The sequence below is a fragment of the Pongo pygmaeus genome, chromosome 12 (genome assembly GCF_028885625.2).
Source record: "Pongo pygmaeus isolate AG05252 chromosome 12, NHGRI_mPonPyg2-v2.0_pri, whole genome shotgun sequence".
NCBI classification, from domain to species: Eukaryota; Metazoa; Chordata; class Mammalia; order Primates; family Hominidae; genus Pongo; species Pongo pygmaeus.
In genome coordinates, this window is record NC_072385.2 from 109,132,937 (window position 1) to 109,159,386 (window position 26,450).

General features: G+C 43.9%; 2 protein-coding genes across 13 annotated transcripts in view; one reads left to right on the forward strand and one right to left on the reverse strand.

The window, feature by feature from the left end:
* ADCY3 (adenylate cyclase 3) overlaps positions 1-3,370 on the forward strand; it is a 102,537-nt gene extending 99,167 nt beyond the window's left edge. For 5 of the 8 annotated variants that reach the window (XM_054475217.2, XM_063648888.1, XM_054475218.2 and 2 more), the window contains 2 exons: positions 792-915; positions 1,582-1,928. In XM_054475217.2, coding sequence (XP_054331192.1) covers positions 792-915; positions 1,582-1,928 — 471 coding nt within the window. Of the gene's footprint in view, positions 1-791; positions 916-1,581; positions 1,929-2,333 lie in introns of those variants that run through there. The other 3 variants (XM_054475219.2, XM_054475220.2, XM_063648890.1) reach the window with 1 other exon arrangement.
* Positions 55-26,450, reverse strand: CENPO (centromere protein O). 5 transcript variants are annotated; one of them, XM_063648891.1, is made up of 9 exons: positions 25,890-26,312; positions 24,416-24,571; positions 23,798-23,874; positions 20,039-20,208; positions 7,994-8,111; positions 6,703-6,962; positions 5,634-5,805; positions 4,688-4,859; positions 55-3,185 (listed from the first exon to the last, which is right to left on the reverse strand). In XM_063648891.1, exons 3-8 carry the CDS (start codon positions 23,850-23,852, stop codon positions 4,723-4,725), a joined length of 912 nt encoding a protein of 303 aa, XP_063504961.1. In that variant the 5' UTR covers positions 23,853-23,874; positions 24,416-24,571; positions 25,890-26,312; the 3' UTR covers positions 55-3,185; positions 4,688-4,722. The 5 variants fall into 5 exon arrangements, with proteins under 5 accessions (XP_063504961.1, XP_054331198.1, XP_054331199.1 ...); XM_054475223.2 differs by lacking the exons at positions 23,798-23,874; positions 24,416-24,571 and adding an exon at positions 26,327-26,450 and having other exon boundaries at positions 25,890-26,003; XM_054475224.2 differs by lacking the exons at positions 23,798-23,874; positions 24,416-24,571 and adding an exon at positions 26,346-26,448 and having other exon boundaries at positions 25,890-26,003.

The window sequence follows — 26,450 nt, forward strand, 5'->3', positions numbered from 1 at the left end:
GAAACAACTGCTGTGCAAAGGGGTCCCAGACACACACCACCAGCACCACATAAATATAAATAAGAAACAGGGTTTATTGAGAAAGTTCGGCAAGCAGACAAATAGAACAGACACACAACCCCCTGCTGTTCACAGCTCAGGCCTAAGATGGTTGTGTTCTGCGGCCAGGCCCCCTAAGGCTCTGTCCTTTCATAGGAACTGGAGAGCAACTGTTAACAAGGGAAACTTAAAAGCGTGGCCTTCAGAACTCTGGCTGACGGCAGCCTGTTCTTTTGTTAAGCTAATTTAGACCTGTGTTCAGCTACCAGGAGAGAAAATGAGGTGTAGGGGCCCTGGTCCCAAACTCTGGTCTTAAAACATCATCATCCTGTTTTACCTCTACAACCATCCCACAGCCCTCACTATCGTATGGACGAGGTTAAAGAAACACGTCCAAGGCAGGTCATCGCCCTCCAGTGCTTATCATCTAGTTAAGGGATCCAAACAAGGACAACTTGACAAAACCTAAGGACCAGGCCCAGCCCAGGTGAAGGGGCCCGCCTCGCGGTCAGACTCACGGGTCCATCTCCTCTACCCCATTGCCCAGTCTTTGCCTAGACCTGCTACGTGAACTTTGTCACAGTGGCAAGTCAGAGCTAGCGTGGCTGCGACTCCTTTGTGGGAGGAAGGGATTAAGGCCTTGAACATCTAGGTGTAGGGAATCCACCCCCAGAACACCGCCAGGGAAGGCAGCAGAGGAGGCTGCTGCGGTGCGCGGCCCCTGACACTTTCTCCACGGTCCCCTGGCACAGGAGGACAAGTCCGAGAGAGAGCGCTGGCAGCACCTGGCTGACCTGGCCGACTTCGCGCTGGCCATGAAGGATACGCTCACCAACATCAACAACCAGTCCTTCAATAACTTCATGCTGCGCATAGGTGAGTGCCCCCAGCTGGCCTGTCCAGCGGCAGGCTCCCTTCCCACGCAGGGGCCCGGCCCACCAGCAGGAGAGATATGAGGCTCAGGACAACTGAGGCATTTGGGTGGGGAGGTTCACGCACTCACAGGGCAAGGGGACCTGAAAGACCTTTAGTCCAGACGACTCTAGATGACTAAACCAAAAACCCAGCTGATGTGATGGTCAGACTATACTGTGCCTACTGTTACAACAGAAGCCTGGCCTGCCTGGCTGAGAAGTGAGTTTGTGATCCATTTCCAGAGGGGTTACTGTGCCTGCTGAGGGCATGGCTTCCCAACCGGCCTGCTCTTTGAAAAGAGTTAAGATCACCTGCTGTTTCTACTGAGGGGGGTCTCATTCCTGAGTGAGGTCCCAGGAGACTTGAAATACCAGGTGTGTTAGAAGCTGGCCACTACCATGCCGAGTAAATCTGCATATGTGGGGGGTGGCGGCTGACACTTGCCAAGCACACGGATAAACAGGAGATGTGATTTCCACCCTCCAGTAGCATACAGCCAAGATGAATGAGGACAATGATGTGTTACATAATTAGGAGCTTTGTGGTACAGGTCTGGAGGAGTTGGCTTCTGAGGCCCATAACAAGGTTTGGCCTGTGGCTGTACTGAACTTCATGCCTCCACCCTAGGCATGAACAAAGGCGGGGTTCTGGCTGGGGTCATCGGAGCCCGGAAACCACACTACGACATCTGGGGCAATACAGTCAATGTAGCCAGCAGGATGGAGTCCACGGGGGTCATGGGCAACATTCAGGTATGTCCAGGGGCAGAGCCGGCACGTGCTCAGACTCAGGGCATGGGAACAAAACCGGACAGTGCTTTCCCACGCGCCCTGCCTCCCACACTGGCCCCTGGCCCCTGGCCCCGAACAGTGAGTCCGCGGGCAGAGGCATGGGGCCAGTGGAAAGGAGTCTCTGCAGTAGCTAGCCTCAGCTCAGGGAGAAACACTTCCACCCATCCACAAAATCTGGGCTGAAGTTCTGGATGCGTATGGCCTGCCTCTGGGTATGAACCCTCTGATACCTTGTGATCTGTCTCAGCGGGGTCTGGCAGAAAAGCTCCATGAAAGGGCAAAGGGACAGAAGAGCAGGCAGTGGCAGTTTCCAGGCAACAGTGCTGCCACCCAGGCGACCATGGCCATCCTAGGAGAGAAGTCTCTGGATGAGAGGAGGCCCCCAGCCAGTCACTCCAGGGTTCTCCTGCCCACCCACTGCTCACCATGGGTGGAAGAGCTTGGCCCTGGGAGGTTTGGGGAGGGCCCTGTACTGCTTGGGACCCCATGGATCAGTGCTCAGCTCCAACCACCCAAAGCCCCCACCTGCCCTCAGTCTAGGCTCCCCCTGTAACGCCACGTTCTTGCTCCCCACCCCTCCCTCTACAGGTGGTAGAAGAAACCCAAGTCATCCTCCGAGAGTACGGCTTCCGCTTTGTGAGGCGAGGCCCCATCTTTGTGAAGGGGAAGGGGGAGCTGCTGACCTTCTTCTTGAAGGGGCGGGATAAGCCAGCTGCCTTCCCCAATGGCCCCTCTGTCACACTGCCCCACCAGGTGGTGGACAACTCCTGAATGGCCTCGAGTCTGCAACAGTCCAAACCGGAAGGGAGAATTTATTTTTTGAAACTGAAGGAAGTCCCAACCTTCCTGGACTGAAGTGCACACTTATGGACTTTAGGTTTAGAAATCTCCTCAGCCTTCATTTGTTCGTGGATGTGTGAGCTCTGAGGGTGGCCCTGCTATTCCTCTGTGTGCCTGTAGCGTCCCCAGCATAGGGGTCTTAGGCATAGGGCTGAACAGTCCTTCCAGAGCCCTCGTTCCAATCCCTGCTGTCCTTGCCCCTGAGGGGCCCTGACCACTGTGAGCAGGAGGGTGGCAGAGCTGGGACGAAGCTGCCTTTGCCGCTGGGCTTTCCGGGACTGTGGAGGGAGCACAGTGAGCAGGAGGGTGGCAGAGCTGGGACGAAGCTGCCTTTGCTGCTGGGCTTTCCAGGACTGTGGAGGGAGCACAGGCAGGGAAGCTCCGCTTCAGACAGGGCTCAGTGGGGCAAGACGTGGCTGGCAAATGTTTTGCGCCCATTCTAAAGGGGAAGTCTCCATGTGGTCCGAGTGAGGTGAGATGGCCCTCATCCTGGTGTTCCTGATCATCTTGAAAGGTTCTTCTGGAACTCCTGTCCCCTTAGTCATGAGAACAGAAAGTGCAATATTTCCTTTCACCTGGCAGGGGAGGGGGGATTTATTTCTGAAAGAAAAATATATAAACAGATCTTCTACATTTATATTTTTAATCTTCTGTTAAATACACTTTCCGATATTGCCTTGCCTTTTGAGCTCTTGCTAGTCGCCTTTGCTACTGCTTTAAGAGAGAATTTACAGGTATTGATAAAGAACAAGACTGTTTTATTAAAAGCTTTATTCAACTTGAAAGTGATTGTGGAAATTCTGTTAATATCACTTATCTGAGGAGTGCTGGTACTTTGCTGATTCATGCCACTGGTCCCCACCACAGGCCTGGAAGGCAAGAGCTTGAAGGTCTCATCATGGCTCGCTGTACCCCAGGAATGCTGCCTGGCCCTGTCTCTTTTATTCTTAAACTTTCTTCTAAAGGGTACTCCAAGCTGGCTTTAGTCCCCTGCACTGTTCCCAGAGCTCTCCCACATGGAGGCTACTTCATTACCATGAGGTCTAGGATGTGGCCATTGCAGGGTTAAGTCTGAACGTGCCCTTGGGCCAGTCACGACTCCTGACTCCTATCTGTGCCTGGGCAAGGGAGGGCTACAGGAGAACCTGGTCAGCCAGACACAGGTTTTCATATCTGTGACCCACACACCAAGGAACCAGAGGTGCCAGCAGATCAGAGGCCCATGGTTACGGCAAATCAGGACACTAACCAGAGACCCTGCAGGAGAGGGAAGACCCGGGGGGCGCCTGAGGCCCCCTGAGTTTAGGGCAGATTTCTAACTGCTTTTTCAGAGGGGACTTCTTAGTACATTCAGAGCTCTACTAAACTGTTTTAGGAAACAAAATATGAGACACATGGAACCCTGATTATTTTATCCTACTGCTTTCTCACACCATACTTAAAAAGCAGTGGCCTAGAATACACTGAGCCTAACCAAACACTGAAGAACTTCCTTTTCAAAAGTTTCAAACAGGAAAATGAGGAAAAATTACTTAAAGCTTCCATAAAAGCTAAAAATACTTTCCTTTTTTTTAAAAAAATTGGGTCTTCCTTATTATCTTCATTAGTGAATGTGGGTTATTTTTCCATTTATTTATATCAGTGTTTCTCAACAGAATCAAGCTATTGCAGTTTGAGTGGAGTGCTACATTTCTGGGAGAGCCCTTTCTGAAAATTTTAGGATTTTTGGTGTCTCTATTCCTGGCATTAAATTAGTAGCAGTTACTGTGACAACTTAATTGCCTGGTCTTTCCCAGAACTTAATGCCCTCAATAATTTGATATTTTTCCATAAGTACTTCTTGAGTGATACACCTTTTTCAAAAAATGGCTTTTATTGCCCCACAAATGATCTTCAACTAAAATGTATGATCAACTAATACCTTTAAAAAACATCTTGAGCATTTTAAGAAGTGACCAGGCGATCATGGGAATTGTTCAAAAATGCCAGTGTCTATACTCAAACCTCCTCTTCCATCCAGATGAAAAGGTAGCTAGGTGTCTGTTTTCATCAGAAAGGTGGGCCCCACCCACCTGGTACTATCTTCAGTACTGGTTACTTACCTCTGATGTGCTCCCAGTGCAGTAAAAACGATCTATTAGGAGACCAGACTCATATCCAACTTTTCTCCTTTTCTTGCAAATGAGGCAAACACTTGATGCAAGGGCTTCGTACAGAACAGAGTTTCATGAGATGCTCGTTGTTCCTCCCACGAAGTGGATAATGCTTCCACTCCTAAAAAGAAAGATTCCATCAATCTCATTCAGTGCAGCCAGGGAAATCGGAGCCTGGATCACTGATATTCTGGACCCACACAGCTTTTTTTTTTTTTTTTTTTGGTCTGGACTAAGGCTGCCCCTTATTGCCCCTTATTTTAAGGACCAATGCAATCTAGAGACTGGGGACTTGAATCCGACTGCCCAGAGAAATCAAAGACCGATGGTGTGAAATCTGGGGTCTTCACACCAGCTTCAAAATTTCTGCCTCCTAAAAACATTTCACCCAATTTTTCATTATTGCCCACGTCACATTTAACTGAAACAGGTTCACCAAAAAATCTCTCTCAGCCAGTCTGGAAGAATTTCCATTTAGAGACTGCTCCATAGGGAGGAGTAAGTGTGTGCTGACGTGTCATGTCCATTTGTCTTCATAGTGAAATGAGTCTTCTGGCTCCATCCACCATAACTGACCCATGACTCAGCCTTATCATTAGGTGTCTTTCCTGAAGCAGGGCCCCCAGTGAAAACAAATCATAGGCTGCAAGAACGCTGGCAGAGGTGGGTGGGCAAAGGAGGAGGGAAAATGGGAACAATCATGTTTACCATTTACAAAGAGGAAGGAAAAGATTGGTAGAAACAAGAATGTTCTATCTTACTGGTCTGAGTAATGTATAGTATATAAACAGAGAAAGTGTCTCAAGAGGTCTACTTCATGGATTCTACCTATTTTCCCTGTTTCACTCACATAAACTGGGATATGAGAATTTCTGTACTGAGGCACCCTTCTTACCTTGACATGTCACGGTGACGTCAGTGGGAAGAGTTGCTGTGAGGTCCTTATACAGCAATCTAGCACAGAACGGGAAGGACTGACCCCCTGGATCCAGTTTGTAAGTAAATGACAGCAAGTTACACAGTGGGTTTCTCTGCAAGGGCCCAGTCAGGAGGGCTGCAAAGTCACTCTAAGAGGGGTGAGGAACAAAACGAAGTAGAGGATGACTGCAGTTCCAAAGGTGGTGTTTACTGACCCTTCAATTATGTCAACCAAAAAGAGGCCCATCAATTACATTTCAAAGAAATAAATGAGGGATAGAAAAAGGTCTGAAAAAAGGACTAATGAAAAAGATGTGTAAGGCAACTGAGAGTCAGTGGCAGCCTGGAAAGGCCTACAGGCCTAAATGGCCAGGGGTACAGCTTCGCAAAAGACTGTTTCTGCAAAATCATCACTGACGTTACACGGCTAAGATGCTTCATGACTGCCTCCACATTTCAATTTAAGTTAAACCTATAACTGAGAGCTTCAGAGTTACTCCAAATCCATAGAGGGGGAAATGCTAAGCTTGTAGGAGGCACTTACAACCTATTTGCATTAATTTCCTATCTACTTTTTTCACCCAACCTTAGCTCAACTGCAACCCAAAAAGGTAGGCTAGAGTTTAGGGGAAGATGGACAGCATTCTTCCATGGCAATGCAGAAACCCTTCTTCTCTGATGAGATCTATACCCAAGGTTCAGCAAGGCACTCAGTATAGTACGTAGTAGGCACGCCATAAATCCTTGATGGATCAAAGGTATAGCAACTGCACTCTGTACAATCTTACGATAAAAGCTTGAAGACCACCATTCAGGGGTGCATAATCCTTTAACCAGTACCCAAGCTTCAATGCCATCCAGAGTTTCAAAAGAAAAGAGGGTGGGATAGTGCTTTTATATAAATAAGAAACAAGCATCGGAAAGGTAATGGTCAAACTTCTAACTCAGAGTTAGGAAACACTGAAAGTACAAAAAACATCCCCCTTTTCCCCTTTTAAGTTGATCTTGGGCCCACAGATGAGGCATATAACATCCCAGAGAGATACCTGAAGCCGGTCTGCCTGGTACTTCCTCCCAGAGTAAGCATTCAGGTACTCGCAGAGACTGAACAGGAAGTGCTGGATGTTGGTCTGTAAATATTTTGCAGCTATCTCTTCCAGAGGAATGAAGACTGGGACTGAATGGTGATGTATCCGGAGTGGTTTCTGTATGACAAGGTCCACAAAATAGGAATCCAATAGGTTCCCCTCAAAAGCAGTATTGATGCAGACGCAAACTCCTCGGCTGGTCAGTTTACCACTGAGGCCTGAGGCAAACAAGAAGACACCTCAATAGACAGTAGGCCAAGGTGATGTGTTACTCATCTGTGCCTCCAGTAGCTTCCACAATGCCTAGAATGTGTACACTTTGTACACAAATGTTTGCTCAATGAGGATCACAGGCTCACTCCTCCCCTTGGCCCCGGCTCACTTGGAGACTGAGCTGTTAAAACCATGGAAGCATGGCAAAACGAAAACACACCCTAAATGTCTAAATGCCAGACTACTGAGAAATTTTTCTTTTTTTTTTTTTTTTTTGAGATAGGGTTTCGCTCTGTCACCCAGGCTGGAGTGCAGTGGCACAATCTCAGCTCACTGCAACCTCAACTTCCTGGGCTTAAGCGATCCTCCCATCTCAGCCTCCCGAATAGCTGGGACCACAAGCACATGCCACCTCACCTGGCTCATTTTTACATTTTTAGAAGAGATGAGGTCTTGCTATGTGGCCCAGGCTGGTCTCGAACTCCTGGACTCAAGTAATCCTGCCTCAGCCTCCCAAAGTGATGGGATTACAGGTGTGAGCAAGGCCAAAAATTTAATTTATAGCTATTCTTTATTTCTGAGTGTGAAATAATTTGTCACAGTCTCCAGTTCTTCCCACAATTATCTTGTGGCATAGATGGGAGAATAAATCCCTATTTATGGGGAAACGGAGACTTGAAAAGTTCAAACTATTTCACTAGTAGCATAAAACAAGCCAGCAGTAAAGGCAGTTCTAGTACAGGGTCTGGCACATGACGAATTGTTAAAATGAATGGAATAAGCCAGCCACCAACTCAGCTGCTGTACAAAGGGGCCAGTCAATCTTGTAGGTGAAGATAGGTCTACAAATAGCATGTCAGCTGTGTGTGTGTGTGTGTGTGTGCGTGTGTGTGTGTGTGTGTGTCTGTGTGTGATGAGGGCAGAGGGTGTAAAATACTATAAATTATGAAATAAGTCCAGGACTGATAACACATCTAGAAAACTAACTCACTAGAGGCAGACCCAGACTAAATTAGGTTAAAAAAACAAACAAAACCTGTAAAATGATATGCCTGCAGAATGGCTTTCACATTTCCCAATTTCTCTTCCAGTGCTTCCTGCTCATTGATCTCCACTGTTTGGTTGGGTTCTACATTGGTAATACATGCTTTCACCTGCAAGATATGCAGCAAATCAATCTAGGTACAAAGGGGTACACCACAACGTCCCCGTCCTCACCCAACTGGATGAAAGCTAAATGCAGGGCACATGATATAATACATCAAGAAATACTACAGTGGCTGGTCAGTTATTTTTATGAATTCACTGCAGAGGAAGAATCTCATGGGTCACAATGCCAGGAATCAGAAGTGGAGATTGTACAGGTCTGAAGAACAATTCGAATTTTGATGGGAATGGAGAGGACTGAGAGAGTACCAAGAAAAGGTTGTGTGGAAAGTCTAGGCTAAGCACAGGGTGGACAAAACAGGTGGCTGTGAAGAGGCAAGGCTGGGTAAGTTGGGCTTGGACAGTGTGGGGTTTCAAGTGCCAGGGTTCCAAGGCTTACGCTGCTAGCTATGGCCCAGCAGAAGGTACCAGGCTGACCCGCCCTCTGAGAACAACAATGCAAGCTGGATAAAATACCAAAAAGAAACAAGCAAGCAAAGAGAGCAAATGGTTTGAAGGCATCCCAGAAGGATCCAAACAGCCAGGATTGGAGAGTACTGACAAATGCTCTGAAGTCAGCTGGCTTCCCTGCAGCCTCTGGCCTCAGAGCATTTCCTTATTCATATGCAAGGCACACTGGGCCACACAGAAAGGCGTAAACTAGACTGCAGCAGTCTCATCCGGAACAAACACTGGACATTAATGGTATCAAAGCAGACTTTCTACGGGCCAAGATCCCATAGAAAAGGGAACTCAATGTTCTGCTTGCAATCTGCCCTCCCGGCATTTGTTAATTCCTAAACTGCACAGGTGTGACTGGGGACTGAGAAACCAAAGGGAAAGAAGCTGCTAAAGGGGAAAAAGCCAAGCAGAGATTTTGCTAGAACAAAATGTGGATTTCGGGGCCTGCCAGGGAAGAGGAGCCTTAATAGACCCATCTCCAACACACTCCCAAACTTCCAATTGAAGGTCCTAAAAAAAGCTATGCCCTAAGAGTAAGGGAAACCGGAAATAGACCACCTCAACTGAATAAAGGTGACGTGCCCATACACTACCTACTTGCTAGAAAAACACTAAAATTTCCTCTGGAGAAAGGTAACATACTCAGAACCCATGTATTTTTCTTTCTTTCTTTTTCTTTTTCCTTCCTTCCTTCCTTCCCTTCCTTCCTTCCAACATACTCAGAACCCATATATTTTTCTTTCCTTCTTTTCTTTCTCTCTCTCTCATCTTATTTTTTTATCTGTACTTTAATCTGGATATGAAAATATGCCTATTTTCCACTCCACGTAAGATCTTATTTGTCTAGTTGGCTTTTAAATCTATTAAAATTCTAATTTGAGTTACTGTATTTTTTTGGTTCTAAGATTTCCATCTGGTTCTTTTCTTTCTAGATTCTAGCTCTTTGGTCTGAGTTTCCATCTTTTAGCCTGTTTTAATGGCCATGCCCTATCATTCAAATAGCTGAATCCTGTGGCATCCGTTCTGTTGTCTTCTTTTTCCTCTTGGCTTTCAGTCGTCTGTTTCTCTTTCCTGGTATGCCTGTAGTTTTTTTTTTTTAATTCAATGATGAGTATTGTGTATGAAAAAATATACAGAGGCCAGGCGCTGTGGCTCACGCCTGTAATCCCAGCACTTTGGGAGGCCAAGGCGGGTGGATCATCTAAGGTCAGGAGTTCGAGACCAGCCTGGCCAACATGGTGAAACCCTGTCTCTACAATCACAGTGGGAGATTTTTAAAAATCTATTTCAGTAATAAAACCAGCAGACAAGTAAATCAATAAGGATGTAAGTTTTTGTTTTTTTTTTTGAGACAGAGTTTCACTCTGTTGCCCAGGCTAGAGTGGAATGACATGGACTCAGCTCACTGCAACCTCCGCCTCCCAGGTTCAAGTGATTCTCCTGCCTCAGCCTCCCAAGTAGCTGGGATTATAGGCATGTGCCACCACACCCAGCTAAGGATGTAAGATATTTAAACAACATGATGAACACGCTAGGCCTATTTGATATATATAGAATATAAGAGCCAACAAATGCAAAATCCACATTTAATGCACATGGAATATTTACAAAAACTGACCACATGCTGAGTCATTTTCTCTGACCATATGGAATTAAGCTATAAATTAGTAACTTAAAAAAAAAAAACAAATACCCAAATTTTTGGAAATTAATTAGTTCACTTATAAAACAAACCCATGGGACAAAGAAGATAACACAATGGAAATTAACAATATTTGAACTGAAATGATAATGAAAATATATCAAAACTTGTGGGGTATAAAAGGAAAAAAACAATACAGAAAACAAAAACAAAAGAAAAAAATACAAACAAAAAAAAGAAAAAGAAAAACTTGTGGGACACATTTAAACCTGTGGTTAGAAGTAAAATTTTTAACTTTAAATGTATTTAAGAGAAAAGAAGACTCAAAGATATCAATAAGTATTCATCTCAAGAAGCTAAAGGAACAACTAAAATTCAGAGAGTAATGGAAGGAAATAATAATGAGCAGAAATCAATGAAAATACAAAACAAATGAATGAGAGAAAAATCAGCAAAGCCAAAAGCTGGTTCTTTGAAAAAAGGCACAAAGGTGATAAAACACACCAAGACTGATCGAGGAGACACAAATGGAGTGAGAGCAAGCACAAATGACCAATATCAGAATAAAAAATGAGACAACATCACTGATCCATCCTAGTCACAAGACCGTAGGTTGTTTTAAAAAAAATTTCAAACTTTAAATGTGAGAGTTTACATAAAATGAACAAACTGCAAAATGCAACATACCAAAAGTGACCCAAGAAGAAACAGGAAATCTGAACAGCTTATGCTGATCAAAGAAATTGGATCGGAAATTAAAACCTTCCCACAGAGAAGGCCCAAAGAGCTTCACCGGGGAATTCCTTATCAAAACGTAAGAAAAAATAACACCAATCTTATATAAAGTCTTTCAAAGAATAGAAAAAAAAAAAAAGGAAAATGTCTCAAAAAAGGAAAATGTCTCAACCTGCTTTCTGAGAGCAACACAAAACTTGATGCCAAAACCTGACAAAGTTACTACAAAAAAATCATAGGGCAATCTCTCTCATGAATTTAGATGCAAAAGTTCTTATATGAGCAAGTCAGATTTAGCATTATATTAAAAAGATGATACATCAAACCAAATTAGGCTTACTATGAATGTGAGGGCAATTTATCATTTAAACAGCTATCAATATATATCACAAATTAATAAAATAAGGGAGAAAACATATGATTCCCTTAATATATGCAGTAAAAATATTTGAGAAAATTTAGTATCATAATATCATGATTAAAACTCTTCGCAAACTAGAAATAAAAGAGCCACCCTGCCAGGCGCGGCGGCTCACGCCTGTAATCCCAGCACTTTGGGAGGCTGAGGTGGGTGGATCACCTGAGGTCAGGTGTTCAAGACTAGCCTGGCCAACATGGTGAAACCCCGTCTCTACTAAAAATACAAAAATTAGCTGGGCGCATGCCTGTAACCCCAGCTACTTGGGAGGCTGAGGCAGAAGAATCTCTTGAATCCAGGAGGCAGAGGGTGCCAGATCGTGCCACTGCACTCCAGCCTGGGCAACAAAGTGAGACTCTGTCTCAAAAACAAAAAAATTAAAAAAAAAAATAGAAAATACCAGGAAAAGATCAGCATGATCTTAAGTTAGACAAAGATCTATTAAACAAGAAACAAGGGCACTAAGAATAAAGTTTAATTCCTAAATCAAACTTCATTAAAACAAAGATTTTCATCACAAGACACCATTAGAGAGTGAAAAGACAAGCCACAGTCTAAGGAAGACTCTAATACAGATCCCCAACAAAGAACTCATTCAAAATATGTAAAGATTTCTACAATTTAATAGATGGACAACCTAAAAAAATTTCACAAAAACCTTGAATAAAGCACACTTCGCAACAGAAGATTTTCAAATGTTCAATACAGGGATTCACCATCACTGGCTATGAAGCAAATGCAAATTCAATCCAAAATGAGATATTATTACACTCCTACCAGAATGACAAATTTTTAAAACTGACAATAGCAAGTATTGGTAAAAATGCAAGACAATGGAAATCTTTAACACTATGGCTGGGAATGTAAAACTGGTACAATCACTTTCAAAAACTGCCAGAATTTATTAAACCTAACATGCATATCCTATGAACCAACAATTCTACTAGTCATATACCCAATATATAAGTGTATATTTTTATACCAAACGACAGAAACACAAAAAATGTTAACAGCGGCAACATTCATAATTGTCCCAAAGTAAAATAACCCCAATGACCTAAATACCATCACAGTAGAATGGTAAATAAATATAGTATACTCATAAAATAGAACTGCTAGACAGCAATAAAAAAATAAGCACTATAAGCAGAGTATAGGTGAATCTCACAGTCAGAACATTCAGCAAAAGAAGCCAGACATAAGTTTGTACTTTTTAACATTTATATAAAGTTCAAAATCAGGTAAAACCTATGTATGGTGACAGAAATCAGAATAGTGGGTACCTTAAGAGAAATGACTAGGAAGAGGCAAACTGGAGGCTTCTGGGGTACTGGTAATGCTCTATACTTTAATCTCTGTCATAGTGCACTTCATATATATTACACTTTAATTTTAAAAAAAAGAAGGGAAGAAGGGAGGAAGGAAGAGAGGTATAGGTGGAAAAGGAAGAGGGGGAGGAAGGCTGATATCCCACGGGCAATGAAGGGTTGTTGACGGCTTTTGAGCAGAGCAATGGTGCGGTGTTTCATGAAGCATTTTCTTGGCTGTGCAGGATTTATTGGAAAAGCAGAAATACCAGAAGATGCACCAAATGGCAGACTACTGTCATAATCCTGGTATCCAAATCACCTGATATTTACTCCACATATGGCTAATATTTAAGCTGTGGCAGTGGAGGAAGGACAAAGGCAATATAAAAGAAAAATCTGATAGGTCTTGCTGACTGAACCTAGGCTAGAGAGAAAACTGAAAAAAGGGAAGGGTCAAGCTCCCTAGGAGGTTGAGTCCGGGTGACAGATGTCACTAATGACAAAAGTATCAACAACTCAAGACAGGCCACTTCAAGTATTGGTAAAAATGCAAAACAATGGAAATCTTATACAACTATTGCTGGGAATGTAAAACTAGTACAATCACTTTCAAAAACTGGCAGTATTTACTAAACCTAATATGCATATCCTATGACCCAGCAATTCTACCAGGCATATACCCAATACATATATGATTGAGGTAACAAACTTAGGTGTTTCTCAGGGCAGGTTAAGAACCTGTCAGGAAGAACTTGCCTGGCTTACCAGTAGTGCCTGACAAATGTTAGGTGAGGGGGTGGAGCCAAGATGGCCGAAAAGGAACAGCCCCAGTCTACAGCTCCCAGCGTGAGCGACACAGAAGACGGGTGATTTCTGCATTTCCAACTGAGGTACCGGGTTCATCTCACTGGGGAGTGTCGGACCATGGGTGCAGGACAGTGGATGCAGCACACCGAGTGTGAGCCGAAACAGGGCGAGGCATCGCCTCACCCGGGAAGCACAAGGGGTCAGGGAATTCCCTTTTCTAGTCAAAGAAAGGGGTGACACATGGCACCTGGAAAATCGGGTCACTCCCACCCTAATACTGCGCTTTTCCAACGGTCTTAGCAAACAGCACACCAGGAGATTATATCCCACGCCTGGCTCGGAGGGTCCTATGCCCACGGAGCCTCACTCATTGCTAGCACAACAGGCTGAGATCAAACTGCAAGGTGGCAGCAAGGCTGGGGGAGAGGCGCCCACCACTGCGGAGGCTTGAGTAGGTAAACAAAGCAGCCTGGAAGCTCGAACTGGGTGGAGCCCACCGCAGCTCAAGGAGGCCTGCCTGCCTCTGTAGACTCTACCTCCGGGGGCAGGGCATAGCCAAACAAAAGGCAGCAGAAAACTCTGCAGTCTTAAATGTCCCTGTCTGACAGCTCTGAAGAGAGTAGTGGTTCTCCCAGCACGCAGGTGGAGATCTGAGAACAGACAGACTGCCTCCTCAAGTGGGTCCCTGACCCCTGAGTAGCCTAACTGGGAGGCACCCCCCAACAGCAGCAGACTGACACCTCACACGGCCGGGTACTCCTCTGAGACAAAACTTCCAGAGGAACGATCAGGCAGCAACATTTGCGGTTCACCAATATCCGCTGTTCTGCAGCCTCTGCTGCTGATAGCCAGGCAAACAGGGTCTGGAGTGGACCTCCAGCAAAATCCAACAGACCTGCAGCTGAGGGTCCTGGAAAACTAACAAACAGGACATTCACACCAAAGCCCCATCTGTACATCACTATCATCAAAGATCGAAGGTAGATAAAACCACAAAGATGGGAAAAAAACAGAGCAGAAAAACTGGAAACTCTAAAAATCAAAGCGCCTCCCCTCCTCCAAAGGAACGCAGCTCCTCACCAGCAACGGAACAAAGGTGGACAGAGAATGACTTTGACGAGTTGAGAGAAGAAGGCTTCAGACGATCAAACTACTCTGAGCTAAAGGAGGAAGTTCGAACCCATGGCAAAGAAGTTAAAAACCTTGAAAAAAAATTAGACGAATGGCTAACTAGAATAACCAATGCAGAGAAGTCCTTAAAGGACCTGATGGAGCCGAAAACCAAGGCACGAGAACTACGTGACGAACGCACAAGCCTCAGTAGCTGATTTGATCAACTGGAAGAAAGGGTATCAGTAATAGAAGATGAAATGAATGAAATGAAGCGAGAAGAGAAATTTAGAGAAAAAAGAATAAAAAGAAATGAACAAAGCCTCCAAGAAATATGGGACTATGTGAAAAGACCAAATCTACGGCTGATTGGTGTACCTGAAAGTGACGGGGAGAATGGAACCAAGTTGGAAAACACTCTGCAGGATATTATCCAGGAGAACTTCCCCAATCTAGCAAGGCAGGCCAACATTCAAATTCAGAAAATACAGAGAACGCCACAAAGATACTCCTTGAGAAGAGCAACTCCAAGACACATAATTGTCAGATTCACCAAAGTTGAAATGAAGGAAAAAATGTTAAGGGCAGCCAGAGAGAAAGGTCGGGTTACCCACAAAGGGAAGCCCATCACACTAACAGCTGAGCTCTCGGCAGAAACTCTACAAGCCAGAAGAGAATGGGGGCCAATGTTCAACATTCTTAAAGAAAAGAGTTTTCTACCCAGAATTTCATATCCAGCCAAACTAAGCTTCACAAGTGAAGGAGAAATAAAATCCTTTACAGACAAGCAAATGTTGAGAGATTTTGTCACCACCAGGCCTGCCCTAAAAGAGCTCCTGAAGGAAGCACTAAACATGGAAAGGAACAACCAGTACCAGCCACTGCAAAAACATGCCAAACTGTAAAGACCATCAAGGCTAGGAAGAAACTGCATTAACTAACGAGCAAAATAACCAGATAACATCATAATGACAGGATCAAATTCACACATAACAATATTAACCTTAAATGTAAATGGACTAAATGCTCCAATTAAAAGACACAGACTGGCAAATTGGATAAAGAGTCAAGACCCATCAGTGTGCTGTATTCAGGAAACCCATCTCACGTGCAGAGACACATATAGGCTCAAAATAAAGGGATGGAGGAAGATCTACCAAGCAAATGGAAAACAAAAAAAGGCAGGGGTTGCAGTCCTAGTCTCTAATAAAACAGACTTTCAACCAACAAAGATCAAAAGAGACAAAGAAGGCCATTACATAACGGTAAAGGGATCAATTCAACAAGAAGAGCTAACTATCCTGAATATATATGCACCCAATACAGGAGCACCCAGATTCATAAAGCAAGTCCTTAGAGACCTACAAAGAGACTTAGACTCCCACACAATAATAATGGGAGACTTTAACACCCCACTGTCAACATTAGACAGATCAATGAGACAGAAAGTTAACAAGGATATCCAGGAACTGAACTCAGCTCTGCACCAAGCGGACCTAATAGACATCTACAGAACTCTCCACCCCAAATCAACAGAATATACATTCTTTTCAGCACCGCACCACACCTATTCCAAAATTGACCCCATAGTTGGAAGTAAAGCACTCCTCAGCAAATGTAAAAGAACAGAAATCATAACAAACTGTCTCTCAGACCACAGTGCAATCAAACTAGAACTCAGGATTAAGAAACTCACTCAAAACCACTCAACCATATGGAAACTGAACAACCTGCTCCTGAATGACTACTGGGTACATAACAAAATGAAGGCAGAAATAAAGATGTTCTTTGAAACCAACGAGAACAAAGACACAACTACCAGAATCTCTGGGACACATTCAAAGCAGTGTGTAGACAGAAATTTATAGCACTAAATGCCTACAAGAGAAAGCAGGAAAGATCTAAAATTGACGCCCTAACATCACAATTAAAAGAACTAGAAAAGCAAGAGCAAACATTCAAAAGCTAGCAGAAGGCAAGAAATAACTAAGATCAGAGCAGAACTGAAGGAAATAGAGACACAAAAAACCCTTCAAAAAATCAATGAATCCAGGAGCTGGTTTTTTGAAAAGATCAACAAAACTGATAGACTGCTAGCAAGACTAATAAAGAAAAGAGAGAAGAATCAAATAGACACAATAAAAAATGATAAAGGGGATATCACCACCAATCCCACAGAAATACAAACTACCATCAGAGAATACTATAAACACCTCTACACAAATAAACTAGAAGATCTAGAAGAAATGGATAAATTTCTCAACACATACACCCTCCCAAGACTAAACCAGGAAGAAGTTGAATCTCTGAATAGACCAATAACAGGCTCTGAAATTGAGGCAATAATTAATAGCTTACCAACCAAAAAGAGTCCAGGACCAGATGGATTCACAGCCAAATTCTACCAGAGGTACAAGGAGGAGCTGGTACCATTCCTTCTGAAACTATTCCAATCAACAGAAAAAGAGGGAATCCTCCCTAACTCATTTTATGAGGCCAGCATTATCCTGATACCAAAGCCTGGCAGAGACACAACAAAAAAAGAGAATTTTAGACCAATATCCCTGATGAACATCAATGCAAAAATCCTCAATAAAATACTGGCAACCCAGATCCAGCAGCACATCAAAAAGCTTATCCACCATGATCAAGTGGGCTTCATCCCTGGGATGCAACGCTGGTTCAACATACGCAAATCAATAAACGTAATCCAGCATATAAACACAACCAACGATAAAAACCACATGATTATCTCAATAGATGCAGAAAAGGCCTTTGACAAAATTCAACAACCCTTCATGCTAAAAACTCTCAATAAATTAGGTATTGATGGGACGTATCTCAAAATAATAAGAGCTATCTATGACAAACCCACAGTCAATATCATACTGAATGGGAGAAAACTGGAAGCATTCCCTTTGAAAATGGGCACAAGACAGGGATGCCCTCTCTCACCACTCCTATTCAACATAGTGTTGGAGGTTCTGGCCATGGCAATCAGGCAGGAGAAGGAAATAAAGGGTTTTCAATTAGGAAAAGAGGAAGTCAAATTGTCCCTGTTTGCAGATGACATGATTGTATATCTAGAAAACCCCATTGTCTCAGCCCAAAATCTCCTTAAGCTGATAGGCAACTTCAGCAAAGTCTCAGGATACAAAATCAATGTGCAAAAATCACAAGCATTCTTATACACCAATAACAGACAAACAGAGAGCCAAATCATGAGTGAACTCCCATTCACAACTGCTTCAAAGAGAATAAAATACCTAGGAATCCAACTTACAAGGGACGTGAAGGACCTCCTCAAGGAGAACTACAAACCACTGCTCAATGAAATAAGAGGATACAAACAAATGGAAGAACATTCCAGGCTCATGGGTAGGAAGAATCAATATCGTGAAAATGGCCATACTGCCCAAGGTAATTTATGGATTCAATGCCATCCCCATCAAGCTACCAATGACTTTCTTCACAGAATTGGAAAAAACTACTTTAAAGTTCATATGGAACCAAAAAAGAGCCCGTCAATCCTAAGCCAAAAGAACAAAGCTGGAGGCATCACGCTACCTGACTTCAAACTATACTACAAGGCTACAGTAACTAAAACAGCATGGTACTGGTACCAAAACAGAGATATAGACCAATGGAACAGAACAGAGCCCTCAGAAATAATGCTGCATATCTACAGCTATCTGATCTTTGACAAACCTGACAAAAACAAGCAATGGGGAAAGGATTCCCTATTTAATAAATGGTGCTGGGAAAACTGGCTAGCCATATGTAGAAAACTGAAACTGGATCCCTTCCTTACACCTTATACAAAAATTAATTCAAGATGGATTAAAGACTTAAATGTTAGACCTAAAACCATAAAAACCCTAGAAGAAAACCTAGGCAATACCATTCAGGACATAGGCATGGGCAAGGACTTCATGTCTAAAACACCAAAAGCAATGGCAACAAAAGCCAAAATTGACAAATGGGATCTAATTAAACTAAAGAGCTTCTGCACAGCAAAAGAAACTACCATCAGAGTGAACAGGCAACCTACAGAATGGGAGAAAATTTTTGCAATCTACTCATCTGACAAAGGGCTAATATCCAGAATCTACAATGAACTCAAACAAATTTACAAGAAAAAAACAAACTCATAAAAAAGTGGGCAAAGGATATGAACAGACACTTCTCAAAAGAAGACATTTATGCAGCCAAAAGACACATGAAAAAATGCTCATCATCACTGGCCATCAGAGAAATGCAAATCAAAGCCACAATGAGATGCCATCTCATATCAGTTAGAATGGCGATCATTAAAAAGTCAGGAAACAGCAGATGCTGGAGAGGATGTGGAGAAACAGGAACACTTTTACACTGTTGGTGGGACTGTAAACTAGTTCAACCACTGTGGAAGTCGGTGTGGCGATTCCTCAGGGATCTAGAACTAGAAATACCATTCGACCCAGCCATCCCATTACTGGGTATATACCCAAAGGATTATAAATCATGCTGCTGTAAAGACACATGCACACGTATGTTTATAGCAGCACTATTCACAATAGCAAAGACTTGGAACCAACCCAAATGTCCAACAATGAATAGACTGGATTAAGAAAATGTGGCACATATACACCATGGAATACTATGTAGCCATAAAAAATGATGAGTTCATGTCCTTTGTAGGGACATGGATGAAGCTGGAAACCATCATTCTCAGCAAACTATCGCAAGGACAAAAAACCAAACACCACATGTTCTCACTCATAGGTAGGAATTGAACAACGAGAACACCTGGACACAGGAAGGGGAACATCACACACCGGGGCCTGTTGTGGGGTGGGGGGAGAGGGGAGGGATAGCATTAGGAGATATACCTAATGTTAAACGAAGAGTTAATGGGTGCAGCACACCAACATGGCACATGTATACATATGTAACAAACCTACACGTTGTACACATGTACCCTAAAACTTAAAAGTATAATATAAAAAAATAAAAAAAAGTTAGGTGATATTCACTGTAACTCTACCGGATTTTTGTTTTTTTGAGATGGAGTCTCGCCCTGTTTCCCAGGCTGGAGTGCAGTGGCTCGATCTCAGCTCACTGCAACCTCAGCCTCCTGAGTAGCTGGGATTACAAGCGCCTGCCTCCACGCCCGGCTAATTTTTGTATTTCTAGTAGAGATGGGGTTTCGTCATGTTGGCCAGGCTGGTCTCAAATGCCTGACCACAGGCGATAGGCCAGCCTCGCCTTTCAAAGTGCTGGGATTACAGGCATGAGCCACCGTGCCTGGCCAAACTCTACAGGTTTGATCATTTGAGGGATCAAGGACTGCAATCAATCCAGTAAGATCACAAGTAAAACACATTATAAAAAATGGCCAATTCACCAATTCCCAAATCACGTTTGTTAATTATACTCTAAAGGAACTGCTGATACCACCCTTCTACTCACGCTGGCTCGCCGGTGCCGCACCGCAGCCCTCAGCTCATCTCGCAAACGCCTTAGTTTATGAATCTTGGTTCCAAGAGCACCTTCCTGGGCCTGCACACTCTGCAGCTCTTCAGACTGTTTACGGGATCTGCTCACTTGGGTCTCTAGCCTTTCCAAGTGAGCTAAAACACCTAAGGAGAGTAAAAGGAGAATTTTACAAGAAGCTGAGGATCTCTCACTGTGGCAACAGGAAGCATCTCAGGGAAGAACAGGTGACTTTTTTTTTTTTTACCAGAACTTTGTGGCCAGCTGAATTGTTAGATATCTGTCAATTTATAAAACCAGGGGAGCTAACAATTGAAATCAAAGATCATCAACCTCCTAGGTTGGAGAGTGATGTAAAAAACAGGATCCTCCTCAAAGACAGCCCGGGAGAGGATATGAACTATCACACGCTGATTAGGCAGCAGTGTCTTATCTAGGTCTGCAGTTTATCGCAAATCCACATCTCTAGTGTGCAAAGGATGATTCTCTAGCTTTACCACAGGCTGGAGAGAAGCCCTCTCACAGCTGAGGGCAGTGGCTCACACTTGTAATCTCAGCACTCTGGGGGGCCGAGGCGGGTGGATCACCTGAGGTCAGGAGTTCGAGACCAGCCTGGCCAACATGGCAAAACCCCATCTCTACTAAAAATACAAAAAATTAGCCGGGCGTGGTGGCACGTGCCTGTAATCCCAGCTACTCGGGAGGCTGAGGCAGGAGAATTGTTTGAATCGGGAGGCGGAGGTTGCAGTGAGCCAAGATCGTGCCATTGCACTCCAGCCTAGGGGACAGAGCAAGACTGTCTCAAAAAAAAAAAAAAAAAAAAAGGAAGCCCCCAGACTTTATTTAATCGAGCTTCTTAAGTACACCCAGCAACTATTTTGTAGGGTTCATACGGATAAACATACATGAAAACCTTAATCTTCTCTCCTTGCCTTGGGACAGAATCCAAAAACTTATCTCATTCACCTATCCAATTAAGACTAGAAACCTCTTACGGTTTTTATGGTTAATAAAACCATTAAAAAAAGTATGTGAGATCGGGCCAGGTACGGTGGCTCACGCCTGTAATCCCAGCACTTTGGGAGGCTGAGGCGGGTGGATCATGAGGTCAGGACATCAAGACCATCCTGGCTAACACGGTGAAACCCCATCTCTACCAAAAACACAAAAAATTAGCTGGACGTGGTGGCGGGCACCTGTAGTCCCAGCTACTCAGGAGGCTGAGGCAGGAGAACGGCATGAACCCAGGAGGCGAAGCTTGCAGTGAGCCGAGATCATGCCACTGCACTCCAGCCTGGGCAACAGGCTCCGTCTCAAAAAAAAAAAAAAAAAATTGTGTGAGATCAAATAGAAACAGACACGCACTATATGCAGAATTATCCTATTTTACTCATTGAGGCCTATCCCCTCTTGCTTTCTCAGAAACCCTAGATAATCAGTTACCCTTTTCTCTGCTGTGTTCATTTCCCTTCCACACACGCTCGTCTCAACTGTCTTCAAACACACACACACTCATATACACACACACACACACAATTTCATACACTCACAGGCCTATTCTTGCCCACAAACCCCCTTCAGCTATCTCCCTTTTCTCCCGTTTCCTTTCCAGGAAAACTACTTAAAAGAGTTGTCCACACAAGTTGAGTATCAGAAAGTTTTAGGACTAGAGGTGTTTCAGATTTCGGAATTGGGAGTATTTGCATTACACTACTGGCTGAACATTCCGTTATCTGAAAATCCAAAACTGGAAATAAGCATTTCCTTTGACCATCATGTCAGTGCTCAAAAAGCTTCAGATTTTGGAGTGTTTCAGATTTTGGATTTTCAGTGCTCAACCTGTACTCACTTCCTCTATTTCCTTGCCTGTGACTCATATCTCAACCCACTTGAAACTCACTTCTGTTCCCATTATTTTACAAAACCACTCTAAGATCAACAGTGATGTCCATGTTGCTGAACCCAAAGGACATTTTTCAAGCTCCCTTATCTCACCTCCCAGCACTATATGCTCCTACGGATCACCACCTTCACGAAACCCTCTTTTCCTCTGAATCTTAGCATACCAGCCTCTTGGTTTGCCTTGTTCAACAGATGTTTATTAAGCATCTATTTTGTGCCAAGTACTATTTCAGGCACTGGGAACACAGTGATGAACAAGAGACAAACAACTTGTTTTTGTGACACTTACATTTTACCTCTCTGACCCCACTTTCTACTTTGAAGGCTCCTACTCTCCTCCTTGACCATTAAATGCTGAAATTTTCCAGAGCTCAGTCCTAAGACCTCTTCTTTCCAGAAGAAATCTCATCAGTACCCACAGCCTTAATGGCCATACATGTCGATGCCTCACAAATATGTATCTCTAGCTTATACCTCTCTCCTGCTTCTTGAAAAAGCAGAATATCCACCTGCCTTCTCAGTGTGACTACTTGGAAGACTTACAGGAACCTGACAATCAACATGTCCAAGACTGAATTCATCATCTCCTCTTCCAAACCTCTCAGTGACTGGAACTATTATCCATCTATAGCTGTGTAAACCAGGTACTTTCTTCCTTACACCTTCTCCCTGACCCGGTCCCAATCCGTTACCAGATCCTATTGAATATACATTCCTAGTATCTCTAAAATATTTCCATTTTCCCCATCTGCAATGCCACCATTGTAGTTCAAGCTACCACCATTTCTGGCCTATTACAAGTTTCCTAGGTGGCCCATACACTGAAGGCATATTTCAAAATCTAAACTGGATCATGTCATCCAGCTGGCTAAAGCCTTTCGATGACTTCACACTGCCTACGAGGCTACTGGCCTCTGGATCTACCTCATCAGTACCATGCTGCTCCTTCTCTAGGCACTTCCACACAGGCCTCTCTCAGGCTCTCAAACCCGCCCAGCTTCCTTACTGACCTGATCCCCCCACCCCCAACACACACACCAAAGGCTCTTCCACAGCCGCCCCTTATCCACCTTCACCTGCAGCTACTCTAGCTCATTAGCACTCAATGCAAGCAGCATTTCCTCAGGGAAACCTTTGTAGCACCTTCAGAACAAGGTCAGGTGCCAGCGCATAAGCTCTCAAAGATCCTTCCGAGACAATACTATAGTTTTTTTGTTTTTGTTTTTTAAATAAAAGAGATGGGGTCTCACTATGTTTCCCTGGCTGGTCTCAAACGCCTGAGCTCAAGCGATCCTCCCACCTCGGCTTCCCAAAGTGCTAGGATTACAGGTGTGAGCCACCACACCCGGCCACTATAGTTTTAATTGTATATTCATTAGTGTGATTATTTGATTTGCTTATCTTTCCCACTGAACCTTAAAGCTCCAAAATCAGGGACCGTGTGCATTTCTGCTCACCCATGGATCCCTTAACCCCAGCACAATGTCTGACACACGGTAAACACTCTGGAAATGTTTTTTTTTTTTTTTTTTGAGACGAAATCTCACTCTGTTGCCCAAGCTGGAGTGCAGTGACGCGATCTCAGCTCACTGCAACCTCCACCTCCCAGGTTCAAGCAATTCTCCTGCTTCAGCCTCCCGATTAGCTGGGACTACAGGCACGCACCACCATGCCCGGCTAATTTTTGTATTTTTAGTAGAGACGGGGTTTCACTATGTTGGCCAGGCTGGTCTTGATCTCCTGACCTTGTGATCCACCCGCTTTGGCCGCCCAAAGTGCTGGGATTACAGGTGTGAGCCACCGCACCCAGCCAAACACTCTGGAAATATTTACCAAAACACGGACAACCAGGCATGACACTCTTGGAGATTACATTCACTTGGCTCATGTCCACAGAAAAATCCACATTACTGCAATAAAAATCGTGAGAAACCAAAATTCTAATTAAATAAATTAGTCCTAATAATTAGCACGTGATTAATTGCTTTATTCACAAATCTTTATTTATCCAACAACTATGTATTGACAATCTACCATGGACCAAGGACCGTGCTGGAACCTATTCATACTATGGTGGCAAAATGAAGTCCCTGTCCTCACGAAGCTTACAAAAATTATTTAATGTCCAACCAGGAGGTAATCTGAAAAGCACACACACATAGATTAATTTAGGGTGGTAGAGGAGATGCCTCACCAAATTCTACTTTATGGAAATTCTATATTACTAAAACAGGAGATATCAATGTTCCCAAAGTTTCTGAGATAAGTAGGTGTTCAAAACAGTATCATGCTGCTCCTTCTCTAGGCACTTCCAACACAGCTCTCCTCTCAGGCTCTCAAACCTGCCCAGCTTCTTTACTGACCTGATTCCCTCTACAGCAAGGGGCTAGCGTTGTTGTTTAGCGTTGCTACTACAGAAAAGAGGGAGTGTATCTGCTGGGCCTGCTTTACCTTGGAAGTTACGATGGCATCTCATCCTAGCCAGTCAGCTTTGTCCCAAAAAAGGTCAAAATCCCCGCCTATTTGAATAAATCATCTGGTTGCAACTAAAATTCCATGTCCTTCCTTCTCAAATGAGTGGGGAGAATTCAAATAAAAAGCAAAAAGCTGAAATCACACAAGCAGAGGGATAAAACCAGTATGGTTAACAGCTAAATGTTTAAATATTGTTTTGGGTAGAGAATAAGGAGACTGGTCTAAGTCTCTTGATAATCCAAAACTTCCACTTCATTGCTTATTTTAACAGAAACAAAATTAGCCTGGACTAGAGAACAGGTTACTCCTGAGTGTAGCATGTTTCCACTACATAAAGTCACCACACTTATTTTTAGTCTTAAAGTAACAATACATTTTACCCCATATACTTTTATTATCTAAAGTCTCAGCTTAAGTCATCTTAAGCTGAATATAGTTACTTCTCAGTTATCAATGATAATGATGACCCAGAGAAAAATAGGATCACCAAATTCACTGACACGCTCAGAAATTCTTTTTAAAACTGTAATTTTTTAAGTTAGGTTTTATGGCAAGCTTTCCCAAAGTACTAACGTAGAACCCTTTGGATTTAGGCATCAGGCTTGAGTAAGTATTTCAAAGTTCTAAAAAGTATTAGTAGCACAGAACATAAAGTCACACAAAACCAGAACTGTCCACAAATATTACTGGGCACTAAAGAAGAAAGCAACTTACTCCTGGACAGAAATTCAGACGCAAATCTCAGTTTCCAAAGGATTGACTAAGGACTAAGTAAAAGTAATAGTCTCATAATTCTAAGCAACTCTAACAATAAAGCATTCTTTAAACACCTACACTTTAAGACACAAAGTATGTAAAGAATTGAGCCTTTCATTGAATATTTCCTATATATTAGACATGTGCTAAATGCTTCACTTGAAAAGTTTGAATTAAATACTTTTCCACCACAAAAGAAATGCTTTTTCCACAACCACAACTACAGTGCTATTTTCACCTCCATTTTCCAGATGAAGAAACAGAGGCAGAGAATAATAAAGTGACTTGCCTAAGGTCACAATATTTATCATGGCAGAGCCAAGACTCAAAACCAGTTCTAACCAACACTGAAGTCACTGCCCTGCACTGGCCTTCCCTCAGGAGTAATGCATACATGGCCCAAAAAATCCGGGGAGAGGAAAGGGACCTCCCTGGCTAGAACCGCAGTTCAGAATATAAACACTGAGCATATGACGGATGCAACTTATCCGTTTCAAAAGGGGTGGGAGCCTAGAAACGAAGCCATTTTTCCTCCGCGGAATAATCTTGGCTGCCAGTCCCTTTGTCTTCAATGTTAGTTCCTTTCACCATTCTGCTCCCAAACAGGCCAGGTCCCACGTCAAAAGGGCTCTCTCAGCCTGCGGGTCATCTTTGGGCAGCAGCAGGAAGGGGAAGGCGGCGACCCTCTGAATACCTCCTTTGGACTCGCCATCTGGACGTAAAGGGTTCGCCTGCTCCATCTCAGATTCCCAAGGGCCTTCCCATGAAGTTGTCTAGGCAAGCGGTGATAGGGACCTCAATGTCCTTGCTGATAAAAGAAAAATGGCAACAGAGTCACATCACATCTAGTCCCATTCAAACCCAGACGGCAGGGCACACACCACTCAGGCACAACCCCTGGGCCGCGGATGACACAAATGTCATGGCTTTCCTGAGCCGCGCGCCCTCTCCCAGCGTCCGAGCTAGTAGAGTCCACGCCCACCTCCGCGCCCATCCCGCGGCCCCGGCGCGCTCCCGAGGCCACGGGTACTCTGGTCCAGCGGGCTTCCCGGCCACGGAAGGAGTTTTAAGAAGGCCCTTCAGCCCGCCACCCTGGCCACGGTCGGGTCCGACAATGGGTCTTTCCCTTACCTTCTCCCTTCTAGCTCACCCAGGCCAGGAGCGAGAATTCCCGCCATCCACGTCTTCAAAACCAAACCAACCGGTCCCGGCGTGCTTTGCGATCCTGCCGTACAAAAGCATGGCGGCGCTCAGG

Bases quoted from the DNA above. Each gene is read 5' to 3' on its own strand.
- CENPO (XM_063648892.1), bottom strand. From the start codon at position 23,852: ATGAGCCAAGTGAATGTAATCTCCAAGAGTGTCATGCCTGGTTGTCCG. The intron at 20,209-23,797 runs GTAAATATTTCC...TACTCTCCTTAG, and splicing joins GCCTGGTTGTCCGTGTTTTG to GTGTTTTAGCTCACTTGGAA. The intron at 4,860-5,633 runs GTAAGAAGGGTG...CTTTCTTTTTAG, and splicing joins CGTCACCGTGACATGTCAAG to GAGTGGAAGCATTATCCACT.